This window comes from Hippopotamus amphibius, chromosome 1 (genome assembly GCF_030028045.1).
Source record: "Hippopotamus amphibius kiboko isolate mHipAmp2 chromosome 1, mHipAmp2.hap2, whole genome shotgun sequence".
NCBI lineage: Eukaryota > Metazoa > Chordata > Mammalia > Artiodactyla > Hippopotamidae > Hippopotamus > Hippopotamus amphibius.
The window spans coordinates 59,581,425-59,593,975 of NC_080186.1; the positions used below are offsets into that span (position 1 = coordinate 59,581,425).

At 39.6% G+C, this 12,551-nt stretch overlaps 1 protein-coding gene across 1 annotated transcript; it reads right to left on the reverse strand.

Moving 5' to 3' along the window:
- Positions 1–10,594: 10,594 nt before the first annotated feature.
- On the reverse strand, positions 10,595–10,981 carry LOC130837347 (40S ribosomal protein S17-like). Its single transcript, XM_057710208.1, has one exon. It carries the CDS (start codon positions 10,979–10,981, stop codon positions 10,595–10,597), a length of 387 nt encoding a protein of 128 aa, XP_057566191.1.
- Positions 10,982–12,551: the final 1,570 nt, after the last annotated feature.

Genomic DNA, 12,551 nt, shown 5'->3' on the forward strand with positions numbered 1-12,551 from the left:
GCTTTTTGCTGAGTTTCTTGGAATCTTGCCGTGTGCGTACACAGCTTAGCAGTTATCCAGTACTTTGAGGGGAAATTGCACAAGACTTTTAGGTTTGCTTTCCTGCCGTTCTCACCACTCCGGGATTTTTGCCTTTCAAGGAAAAAAGCCAGCGTGACCATGAAGCCATGCTTCTCTCCTCTCAGGAATCACAGTCCCTTAAGTCCTACAGTTTGTGCCCTCCAGTGACTTCACATAGTTGTTTTGTGTGCTTTGTTTAGCTTTTAAAGTTATTTTTAATGGCAGGATTACTCTAATTTAAGCTACTGTATTATGTTTCATACCAGGAGTCCTGGCATTGGAATTTTTTAAAGTTTTCCAGGGGATTCTAATACATAGCCAAGATGGAGAACCACTGCTGGTGGTTTACCATTGTATTTAGATTTAACAATTTATAACAATTTGCTTTGGCCTATAAATTCTGTAAACCCCAGGGACGTCTCTGCTTTATTCACTAGTATATCCATATCATCTAGAACAGTATCTGGCACATAGTTGAATTGGTTTATCAACAGTGTAAACATTAATATAAAAGCTATCATAAAAAATACCCCACTTCAAGGACAAATGAGGGGCCTAAGGATTGCAAACAGTAACGGTTTAGGGAAATGAAAAGAGGGTTGTGTGCTATTAATAAAAAAGCTTTCCAGATAAAAGAAAACAATGTCTCATCTCTCTATATGAATCTAAGCTTTGGAGTAGTTATCTAACTGAACTCACTTTAAATGAAAACTGAGGTCAGTGGAGTATGAAGGATGGCCTTGATGATGCCATAAAATGTGTAGGTCAGGGCTCCCTAGGTAGCACAATGGTTAAGAATCTGCCTGCCAATGCAGAAGACACGGGTTTGAGCCCTGCTCCAGGAAGATCCCACAGGCCCCGGAGCAACTAAGCCCGTGTGCCAAAAAAAAAAAAAAAAAAAAAAGTGTGGGTCAGTGTTAAACACTTCACTTCTGGGGTGAATGATCTCAGAGAGACCTTGCCAAGAAATGACTTTAGCTAATGTGAGGTAATAGAAAATGTATTGGTCCCTGTCTCTGGTTCGTGGCACAGAGCTCCTGAAGCCCTTGTAATTTCCTAAGTGATAAGAACACTGGGAGCATCTTTGGTTCTAATATTTGGTTTTTGACCCCGGTTCCTGACACAAGACTTCTGAAACCCTTGCAATTTCCTGGGTAATAGGAGTATCTTTTGTTCTAATGAGGTGACTCTTGGTGGGCTCCTGGATGAGGGCCGATCGCCAGAAAGACCAAACTATGATTGGAAGCCTGGAATTTTCAGCCCTACCTCCTCCCCCCCAACCCCCCCCCCCCAACAACCATCATTCTCTTGAGAAGGGAGAAGGGCTGAAAATGGAGTTAATGATGGACAAAGCCTCCGTAAAAACCCCAAAAGTGTGGAGTTTGGAGAGCTTCCAGGGTGGCGGACACATCCTCAACTCCACGGAGACAGAAGCTCCTGCACTCAGGACCCTCCCAGACCTTTGCCTGTGTACCTCTTCATCTGGCTGTTCATTTGTATTCTTTATCGTGTTCCTTAACAAACAGTAAACTTCAGTTAGTGTTTCCCTGAGTTCTGTGAGCCCCTGCAGCAAATTAATCAATCCTAAGGAGGGTATTATTGGAACTTCCGATTTGTAGCCAAATTGGACAGAAGTTGTGGGCAACCTGGAAACCTATCACTTGCAATTGGCATCTCAAGTGAAGAGCAATCTTGTGGGACTGAGCCTTCAACCTGTGGGATCTTACAGTATCTCCAGGTAGTTAGTGTCAGAATTGAGTTAAATTGTAGGACGCCCCGCTGGTATCATGGAGAATGTTTGCTGTGGGGAAAACCTCCACACATTTGGTGACCAGAGGTATCAGAAGTGAATTGTTCTGTGTGCAAGTAAAAGAGGAAAACACAGGAGGTAGACTGGACTGAGGTTTTTCTTTTACAGCTGAGAAGAAGCAGAAAACTCCAAAGAACGTGGTTGGTAGTTTAGAGTTGGAAAAATTGCAGATTAAAGGAGCCAGCTGCCCCAGCATTTGAATTTGCTAAAATGTGAACTCCAATCAAAGCCAGATGAAATAGTCAAAACAAAACAAAACAAAACAAAACACTTGCTGTCAGGATCTCAGAGTTTAAAGAGATTTAGAGAAGACCAGGATAGCATTCGTGTCTCTTTGTGACATTGACCTAAGAAAACGAGGGACAGCATATTTTTCTTCGGCTATCTGAGGACTGTGTTAGCCCCATATGATTTACATCTCTTCTGGGGTTCTTGCTATTGTCAACTGGAAGGGTTTTCATGTTGCTTCGGAATCTCAGAGTGACTAGTAACAGGGAAGGTCAGTGAAGTGCCTTGGTGCACTTACTATTCCACTTATGATTCTTTACATTTCTACAGTATAAATCTCTCCTCCTTCCTGCTTGAAATTTGTGGTAAAGCCTGGTATGATCACTAACAAACACACGCAAAACTATTTTAAACCCCAGGATGTGACAGCTCAAAGGTTAAACATTACAAACAGGAGTAAAGCCATCTGGTAGGTAGCCTACAATTGATGGGTTTGGAATTTCAACTGCGATATGTGGTGATTTAGTAAAATAAATAGTGGGACTAACTCATGTGGAACTGTTTTCCTGTGGTCCCTGGAGGAAGAATAGGTTGAGGTAAGGAAAGAGGGTATTTCTGGTTGAAACTCAGGGATGACCCAGCTCTATATAACCCTCCTCCTTTTATGATGCTGACACTTCAAGCCTTCCATCATGGCTATGACCTATATTGGGCATTTATTATTAAAATGAGAGCTATAGCCTCTAGAAATGACAATACTGTTGGGCTAAATTCATTGCCTCTGACTGAACCCAAAGACCCTTATACTAGTTTCCTAGGGCTACCATAACCAAGTACCATGAACTGAGTGGCTTAAAACAGAAATGTATAGTCTCACAGTCCTGGAGGCTAGGATTTCAAAATCAAGTTGTAGGTAAGTTCATGTTCCCTCTGAAACCTATAGTGGAATCCTTCCTTGCCTCTTCCAAGTTTCTGGTCCTTAGCTGGCATCTTTTGCATTTTGCCGTATTCCAGAACCTGCCGTTATCATTACATGGCATTCTCCCTGTGTGTCTCGGACTTCGTATCTTTTCATAAAGGATACCAGTCATATTGAATTAAGGGCCCACCCTAGTCAAGCATAATCTCATCTTGACTAATTACATCTGCAATGACTGTTTCCAAATAGGGCACATTCTAAGGTACTTCAAAGATGTGTTAGGACTTGAACATATCTTTTCTGAAGGGACATAATTCAACCCATAACAGCCCTCATGTGGGCAACCACAATCACACAGGAGAGGAGAAGAAACTGTCTCCCTCATGATGGAACCTAGTTCTATGTTAATAATATTTTACTCGGATGGAGACATAGCTGCATGAAACATATCTCATGTTCTCCACAGGGCTCCTTCCTCTTCCTCCCCTTTTCCTCACAACTAACTCCTTTCTGCTTAATGATGTACAGAAGAGATATACTACCCAATGGTGATCGTGCAAAATTTTTCTGGACTGAAGGAATGCCTCTGTTGGTATTTATAGCTAGTTATTAACCCAGACTTAATGTTTGCTACCACTTCCAAGGACTGCGGGTTCTGGATGAAAATCTACTATTTGGAGTGAGCCCAACGGTGGACATGAGAAAGTATCTGCCTTTTTTTATCTGGCCTTTGCAATTTGTTTGCCTAGGTCACGTTTCCCTGTGATAGAAGCCATTCACTGTTCACATACCAGCCAGCTTATGATGGCTCTGACGTTTTTAGAGAGATGGGTGAGAAACTGCCAGATAATTTTTTTTTTCCGACCGTCTGGAAAAAAGACCACTTAAGGTTCCCCAGAACTCCCCCACAGACCCCCTGTCATGGGTGAATATTTGAAATTTGTGGAGATGAGAAACAAGCATTCAGTTTACAGCACTGCTCTTAACCAAGATTTCCTCAAGGGCAACAGCCAGCTGTGTGTGAAAATGTTAAGAAAAGCAAAGGAGGGTATTTACATAATAGTAGTGCTTAATTTCCATATGCCTATTCAAATTATATTGGCTGTTCTAAGGCAACTTTAGAAGTCCTTATTTCTGTCTTGAAGCTTGGTAAAGCAGCCGCACACTGTGGAAAGAGTATAGGTTCAGGAGTGAGAAAGACATGTTTGAATGCAGGTGCCTCAGCTTGTCAACTTGGGCAAATCCTGAGTCTCAGTTTCCATGGTTGTAAAATGTGTAAGTCAAGTTTCTCAGGCTTCATTCAACAGCTGTGCTGTACGGTGGTTAGGAGAGTGCGTTCTGGAATCCCATGGCTCCTAATGCAAGTCAGCTAGTCCTGTTCCTTAATCTCACTAAACCTCGGTTCCTTAAAATGAGGGAGGGGTAATAGGCTCTGTCTGGTAGGGTGAAAGAGGTTGGTAAGAGAAGGTGTTTCAGGCTCTCTATGAGTAAGAAAGGATAAATCACACTCTTGTTGATATTTGTGCACTGATCAAATGAATTTACTGAAATGATTTCAAGCTGAGTGATAGCTTTGCTCTAAATACGAATCTAGATTACATTCATATATGAAGCATGTGGTGTACTCAATAGAGAGCTGTCCACCCCTAGGCTAAAAGTGCTGTAAAATCATTACATTCCAGAGAGAGAATAGGTGTTTGTTTTCTCTCTGCTTCTCTGCTTTTTGTTTCATTTTTCCTGTGCCTCAGAGATGTTGAACGTGGGGCATGTCCTTGGCAGAGATTGTAATGACATTTGGAGTCTGTTAGACTCTCCATCCTGGGTAGCATTTTCTGGAGTCTAACAGAATGTTGAACATGAAATAAATGCTTTATTAGACATGAATAGCCCTTCCACCTCTCCTCCTTCGCCCACCCCTACCTGACCTCACACCATGACTAACCCAAGTTCAATTTGGAAAGAGAACATGAGTTGGACAAAGGCCAGTCTTGTCCTGGGGAGTCCAGAGGACCGTTCAGGATCACTTCATCTGCAACACTTCCTGGTCCATTCAGAGGGTACTTTAGGAGTAGGGTGAGGTTTCAAACCCCAGAGTGCCTTTATAGGGTAGAGATGAACCCCTTCAGAAAACTGGATGGACACAATCCCATCCTGAATCATTCTAATAAGCTATACACCCCCTAGCCCTCTTGCCTCTGGACTCTGCCTCCAGGTTGGCCTTCCAGAACATCCTAGCCTGCCTCCCTTAGCACTGCCTGCTCTGTGTTTCCAGCCCTTGTGCTCAGAGGCACAAATGCCTTTTGTATAGAAAGCTGTAAAATGGCAGCTCCGGTGTCACTTGTCATTATTTTCGCAAGGAAGACTCTGGCGCCCATAGAAGCTGTGGGTTTGACAGTTTCCCAGCATTTCTCACAATCACTTTTTCTACCACAGCTTAAAGCCACTCTGCTCCCCTTTCTGCCTCACTGTTACATCCATTATGAACTGTGTTGTCACAGTTGCTTTCTCTATTTTCGATATTTGCTTAGGCTTAAAAATCAGACTTGTTCTGGCATGGAGCTGGCCCGAATTAGAGAGAAAGGCAACAGAGTGGTCAGGAATAAAATCCCAAATCTTTGACACTCTGTTAATCTGCCAAGTTAACATTTCTATGGGAGTCGAATTCCCCACTTGTGAGTTTAGGAAGAAAGTTAATTTTTACCTCTGGATCTTTGATCAGATTTCATTTGTCTGGTGTGTTTAATTTAACTTGTGCCTGCTGAGCACCTACTATGTGCCAAGCGCCATGCCAGGTGCTGGGGATACAAGCTGAAAGAGACATCATTCCTATCCCCAGGGCTCGTTATGACAATGCCCCTCAATGAGTTGAGAGCATGCCCCTTCAGCCATGGGAAATCACAGTCCCCGTGCCATGCTCACACTGTTTGATAGGCTGAATCCTGAGCATACCTAACTTTGATTATGCCCCATTCTGAGTCCGTCACAGCAAAGTGCTAACCCTTCCAAGCTAGGAGCAAGAGCTCCAGCAATTTCCCAGCATCTAGGACTGTACATGTAGTGATAAGTCTATCTAACACCTGTGTGGCACTTTAGAATCTATAACATATTCTGACTACCCCTATAATGTGATCAGGATAGATGCTATTTCCATTTTACCGATAACAAAATTGAGGCTCAGATAGGTCATGTGGCTTTCCCAAGGTCAGGCCTAATAAATAGAGAAGTGACAGAGCTAGGACTAGACCTCAGGTCTGATAACTCCCGCCGCCCCCCCCCACCCCGTTTTTCTTGCTACAATTTATTCAAACCCAATAATCTGATAATGATCGTTTAAAACTATTAATAATATTATTGTATGTGTTGATGATGGATAGGGAAAATACTCCTTCAACCAAGAATTTGCTACCGGTACACTGAAAATAACATCTCTACTTCAAACTCATTTTAGAACAAGGCAAGAAATAAAATTAAAAGGACAGAAGGAAAAAAGAAAATGTGAAATGGTATAACTTGATGGTTTAGAATTCACTTTGGGCAGGTTGATGAATTTACTAATCTTCTGTTTCTTCACCTGTCAAATAGGAATAATATTAGTACCAATTTCACACACAGTGAACAACAAATTGTAGCTATAATGATTTCTGTTAGCATTGTAACTGCAATTGCACTAAACAGACAAAATAAAATCTTAAGCAACTCTGGCTACTTCAGTAGGTCTCCTGAGCCTCTTTGGAGAACACTGAACTTCAAACCTGGAGTTTCTCGACCAGGGCCTTCCCTTGATTCTTTATGCTTTGGAAATGCATTTGCCCAGAAAGGTATTGCTTTTCAGGAATTTAGGAAAGAAGAGGAGGGTGGAAGTGAGAAAAGAAAAAGAAAATTAGCAACAGTTTTGCCTAATCAGGCTAGTTTCCTTTTAAAGACACTGTTGTTTCTAATGGTGTGTCAGGACAATGGCATATTTGGATGTTTTCTTTACAAAAGAAAATGGGTACGTTTCTACAAATGTGGATGCTGAGGTAGATAGAGGCTTCAAGCTGGCTGAGCTGGGAACTGTGATTTGATATGAGTGTCAGAAGCTGGGTCTGGTTCAAGGTCTCCCAGGACACGTGCTGTGAGTGACTCAGTACCTTAAACACAGACACTAACAACAGTACTAGTGACTGACACTAACATAACTCATGGACTTCCATGGAACCTATAGCTTAATAAGCTACATGCTTATACCCAGAGGAAGATAAAATAAGACAAAGCTAAATGGAAAAGTGTCTAAATTAGTTGTCCTCTGAAATCACTCTGGATTGTATAACTGAAACATCAAAACGCTGCAGGCCTTTTAAAAAAGCAATTACTAACTGTTTATGAATAGAGTCTGGGTAAGTTACTTTGTTTACTTTTTCCTAATTAAGGCATCCAAACAGAGTGGAAGGATTCTGATTATTCTTCAGATAGGTATTTTTGATCTGCACTGTGCAGAAGGGTAAGGATACTGTGGTTTTGAAAGTGCCTGACCAAGAGCATTCATTTGCACGCCACAGTTATGTTCTGGTTTGGTCCAGCAGGCATCCATCCCCCTAGGAGCCACCTACAGTATCAGAGGGTCAAAGTTTATTTTGGATTGAATAAAAATGAGACGTGAAAAGCTTATACATATAACCTTTTTTCAAACGGGAACCACAGTCTTTTCCATTTCCTCTTTAAAACTGAAGACTGGGAAACTCATCAAGGAGACAAATTCATTCATTTTAAAGATGTTATATAACACAGGATTGTGAGATCAGGAAATGAAATGGAAAAGCCATTTCTGCCATCAGGCTTGTAGCAGTCTGTGGTGGGGTTTTGCTCTTCACACTGTCTTGCTGTGGATCTTTAGCCTCTCATGGCTTTACATTCAAAAACTTTAATCTGACCACTAGTACTTGCCATCTCATATCTGGATATTTGCAAGGTTGTCTCATAATTGTTTGTAGAATTCATAGCCTTTATCAAATTATAAAAATGGTCTAATCACTGGCATACATTACTCAGTGCTTGCAAAGCTATACACTTTCAATTATGCTAAAATGCTTTCTGAAGGAATCAAACATATCTATTTTCCTGTTTTCTTTTCACATACATTCCTTACAGAATCTAGAAATTTCCAGAAGTATTTTCATGTCATGCAAGGAGATTATTTATGTGAGAAGTATCCAATCCAGTTAGCCCTAATCCCTTTAAATTAGGCAGCTATTTCTTTTGTTTCATATTATACATACATTATGGTGTCATAACGGATGCCTCGTTTGTGTGACTTGTATTCATTATTTTGGTTTCAGTTACACTTTGCTTACTAAACTGTAAAAAAGTCATGATTTTTCCACTTTTGTTTTTCATATTTCCTATTGACCCTGCTCCTCCAACCCCCTTTGTGTGAAATGAAAGTCAAAATGCATACATGTAGAACACAACATTGTTCCAATTTGTTTGAATTCTTAAGTGAAAACATTCACTTTAGAGTTCACCATAAAGTGAAGCAAAATCCCAAAATAAGCTTTGGCAATATAATCATCAGGAAATTTCTATTGAAGAAAATCTAATATCTGTGCCTGTGAATGGGACACAGACCTTCTCAGAGAGGCTGAAGCAAGATTCCTGGAATAAAATAAGTGGTCAATATATGTTTTCTTATATTAAAAATTTATTGTGGCAAGAAGACGACATGAGATCTACCCTCTTAACAAGTTAAGTGCATAACTCAGTATTGTTAACTGTAAGCACAATGTTATACAGCAGTTCACTAGAACTTGACTGAAAGTTTTCTGGAACTGAACCCTTGGTGTCACCTGGGAGATCTAACTGGTTCCTACAGAGAAAGCAGGTTTGGGGAAAATGAAGTGCCTAAAAAAGAAATGTGAGAACTTAGAGAATGTGGATGTTGATGTCATCCCATGGGTTCACTTTGAAGAAAGGAAAGAAAATAATTGGAAGACAGAGAATTCCAGAATACTTTTCATTTGATAGTGAATGTGGACAAAACATATACAGAGATTTGGGTAGTGAGTATCTTATCTTTTGTTTTTTCAAAAAGAACATTCTTTCACTCTGAAGAAGATAAATATTATTCTCAGCTCCAACAAGATGTGTTATTCCCCAAAGTCAAACACGAACAGAGTGATCAATGTGATAATAAAATGCAAGTTCTACTGCTGCGTTTCCCTTGCCTTCCTCCAGGAAACTTGTATTTGGATGGCTTAGTTTTTAGATTTCTCAAGGTCTCTACCTATTATGTTTTGCTTATGAAGAATTAGACTGTGCTAATTAGGAAGAAGGTCATCACATCCCAAAATATGAAAGTTAGGTAGTGGTGGTAGAAGCAGTATTGGCGTTAATTAACCAGATTCTTCCTGATTCTCAGTTCCTCTCTTGACATGAATGAAGAAAATGTCTAGAAGCTGAACAATATATGTCCTAATGGTGTAATCTTACAAGTTACTTGGAATTAAAGTTTGGAAGGACCTACCTCTGTTGCTAATGTTTTTGTTTTTAATTGAAGTATAATTTATATGGTAAAGTGAGCAAAGTATAAATGTAAGCTCAGAGAATCATCACAAAACAATAACCATGTAATTAACATTCCATTCAAGAAACAGAATAACTCCAGCTTCCCAGAAACCCATCTTGTGCTCTATCCCAGTCATTAACCCTTCATTCCTCCCCTAAGGTAACCACTATCCCAAATGTTAGCTCTATGGTTTAGTTTTTCCTGGTTTTAAACTTTATGTAAGTGGAAACCCAAGAGTCCATACTATTTTGTGATAGGGTTTTTTCACTCACTATTATTGATGTAAGACTCATCCATGCTGTTTCACCATATCTGATATTTGTTCATTTTTATTGCTTTGTTGTATTCCTCTCTGTAAATATAGCAAATTTATTTATTTATTCCTTCTGCTAATGATGGACATATGGATTGTTTCTAATTTTTGGCTCAGAACATTCATAAACATGTTTCATGGTGCATATGTGCAGGCGTTTCTGTTTAGTACATACCTAGGGGTAGAACTGCAAAGTCACCAGGTGTGCCTACATTCAGCTTTAGCAGATAATGTTAAAAAGGTTTCTAAAATGGTTGTACCAATTTAGAGTTACATAGTAGTGGTGAGCATTCCCATTGTTCCACATCCTTGCCAAAACTTTATATAATCAATCTTTTACATTTTACTTATTCTTCTGGGTGTTTACACATATTTCACACTGGTTTTAATTTGCATTTCTCATGAATAATGAAACAAATGAGTACTTTTTTCATTTGTTTATTGTCCATTTGGATGTCCCCTTTTTTGAGGTGCCTATTCAATTCTCTTGCCTATTTTTCTATTGGCTATTTCCTTTTTCTTATTGATTTATAGGAATTCCTTATATATTCTAAATATGAACACTTTGCCAGTTATATCTGATATATATCTATATATATCTATATACCTTTTTTTACTACATGACTTGCCTTTTACTTTCTTAATGGTGACTTTTTTTTTTGTCCAAGGTTTATTGAAAATATTATAGCACAGCAGAAAGATTCAAATGGCTCCACGTGGTGTTCAGAAATTCATCCCAACTGTAGGCTGAGTGACCTGCAGTTTGGACAGACTGCCAAAGTCCAAGAGCTTCAGCATTTCCTTAGTGTCTGGATCTAGTTCAGTGATTTCCTGACCCAGGGCTGAGACCTTAGGCATGTAATTATCTCTCCTCCCTCTCTTCTCCTCCTGCAGCTTGATGGAGATACCTCTCATTGGGCCTCTCCGCATCCATTTCGTCAGATGTGTGACACAGCCTGCAATCTTGCTGCGGAGCTTCTTGCTGGGAATAATGGCAGTCTCGTCGCACACGCACTTGTTGGTATGGAAGTCATTACCCAGGCAAGTGTAGTCCTTCTCAGTGATGACCCGGGCCACCTTCTTCACGGTTTTGGTGTGAATGCGGCCCATGTTGGCTGGTCCTTGGTAAAAGAGTTAATGGTGACTTTTGATGAATGAAAGTTTTTTTTTGGGGTTAGTCTATATTAATCTTTCCCTTTGTAGATAGTCTTTTTATATCCTGATTAAGAAATCTTTCCCTACCCCAAGGTCATGAAGATAGATGTTATCTTCTTGAAGCTTTATTGTTTTGCCTCTTGCACTAAATTGGCAACCCACCTGGAATTTATTTTTGTGGATATGGGGTGAGGCCTTAAGTTTCATTGTTTTTCCATATTAATATCAATAGACTCAACATCCTTTATTGAAAAGATCATTGCTTAACTGTGAGGAACAATAGATGTTTTATGATTCATGTCCAGAAAATGGAGTAAAGTTTGCTGATATGACCAAAGGCTCGGGTCAGAAAAAGTAACAGACAAAGACTCTCCCCCAAAAAAGTAACAGAACAAAGGGAGGCATGATAACAGTCACCTCCTCTTGGAGGAAGTCTAAACCCTCCAGTCAAATAGCAACAAAGTGCTTATTTAACCTCATTGGTAGGCGACTTTGGGGAAAGCATGTGAACCCTGTAGTACTCAGCCAAGGAGGAATCAGGGGAGGGATTTGCGAACTAGGGGATAAAATGCTTGCTATAATCACCTGAGGTGTGCCTGTCCAGCAGACACCTGCTTTTGTGAGACCGATATTAGTCTCGCTTTGCTATACTCTGGGCTTCTGTGTCCTTTCTTTGGTAATCGGACAAGTGGGCTTATTTCTCACTTTAACCACACTCCATAGTGTTGCTTCGTCACAATCAAATGCCCACGTATGTGTGATTTTATTTCTTCATTCTCTATCCTGTTCCGCTGGTTGCTTTGTCTGTCCTTGAGCTACTGCTATTACTGCATTGTCTCAATTGCTATAGATTTATAATAACTGGAAGAGTAAGTCTTCTTCACACCTTGTTGTCTTCCCAGAGTATATTAACCATTCTTAGTCACTTGCATCTCCATATGCATTTTAGAATTAGCTTGTTTATTTCTACCACACACCAAAACACTGAGCTTTTATAAGAGGTTGCATTGATTCTTTACTTCCGTTTGGGAAAAAGTTCTATCTTTGAAATAGTCAGTCTTCTAATTCATGAACATAGTAAATACCTCCACTTATTTAGGTTTTTAAAAATTTTTTCCAGTAATATGTGTGTGTATATGTGTGTGTGTATAGAAGTCAGGCACAACTTCTGTTAGATTTATCCCCAGGTATTTGATTTTTCGTGTTTTCTATAGTGTATAGAAATTTTTTAATTTCCATTTTCTGTTTGTTGCCAACATGTAAAAATCAACTAATGTTTAAAATTTTACTTTGTATCCAGTGAGTTTGCTAAGCTCATTTATTATTTCTAATAATTTATCTATAGATTTTTTGGGGATTTTCTATATAAACAATCATATTGTCTATGAATAACAAGTTTTGTTTCTTTTCAATTGTATATTTTTTATTTGTTTTTCCTACTTTATTGAACTGGTTTGGAACACCATGTGTTTAGTAATAGTACAGAGTATGCTTGTCTCCTTCTCAATCTCAGAGAAAACACTTT

Coding starts and splice junctions, on each gene's coding strand:
- LOC130837347 (XM_057710208.1), bottom strand. CDS start 10,981: ATGGGCCGCATTCACACCAAAACCGTGAAGAAGGTGGCCCGGGTCATC.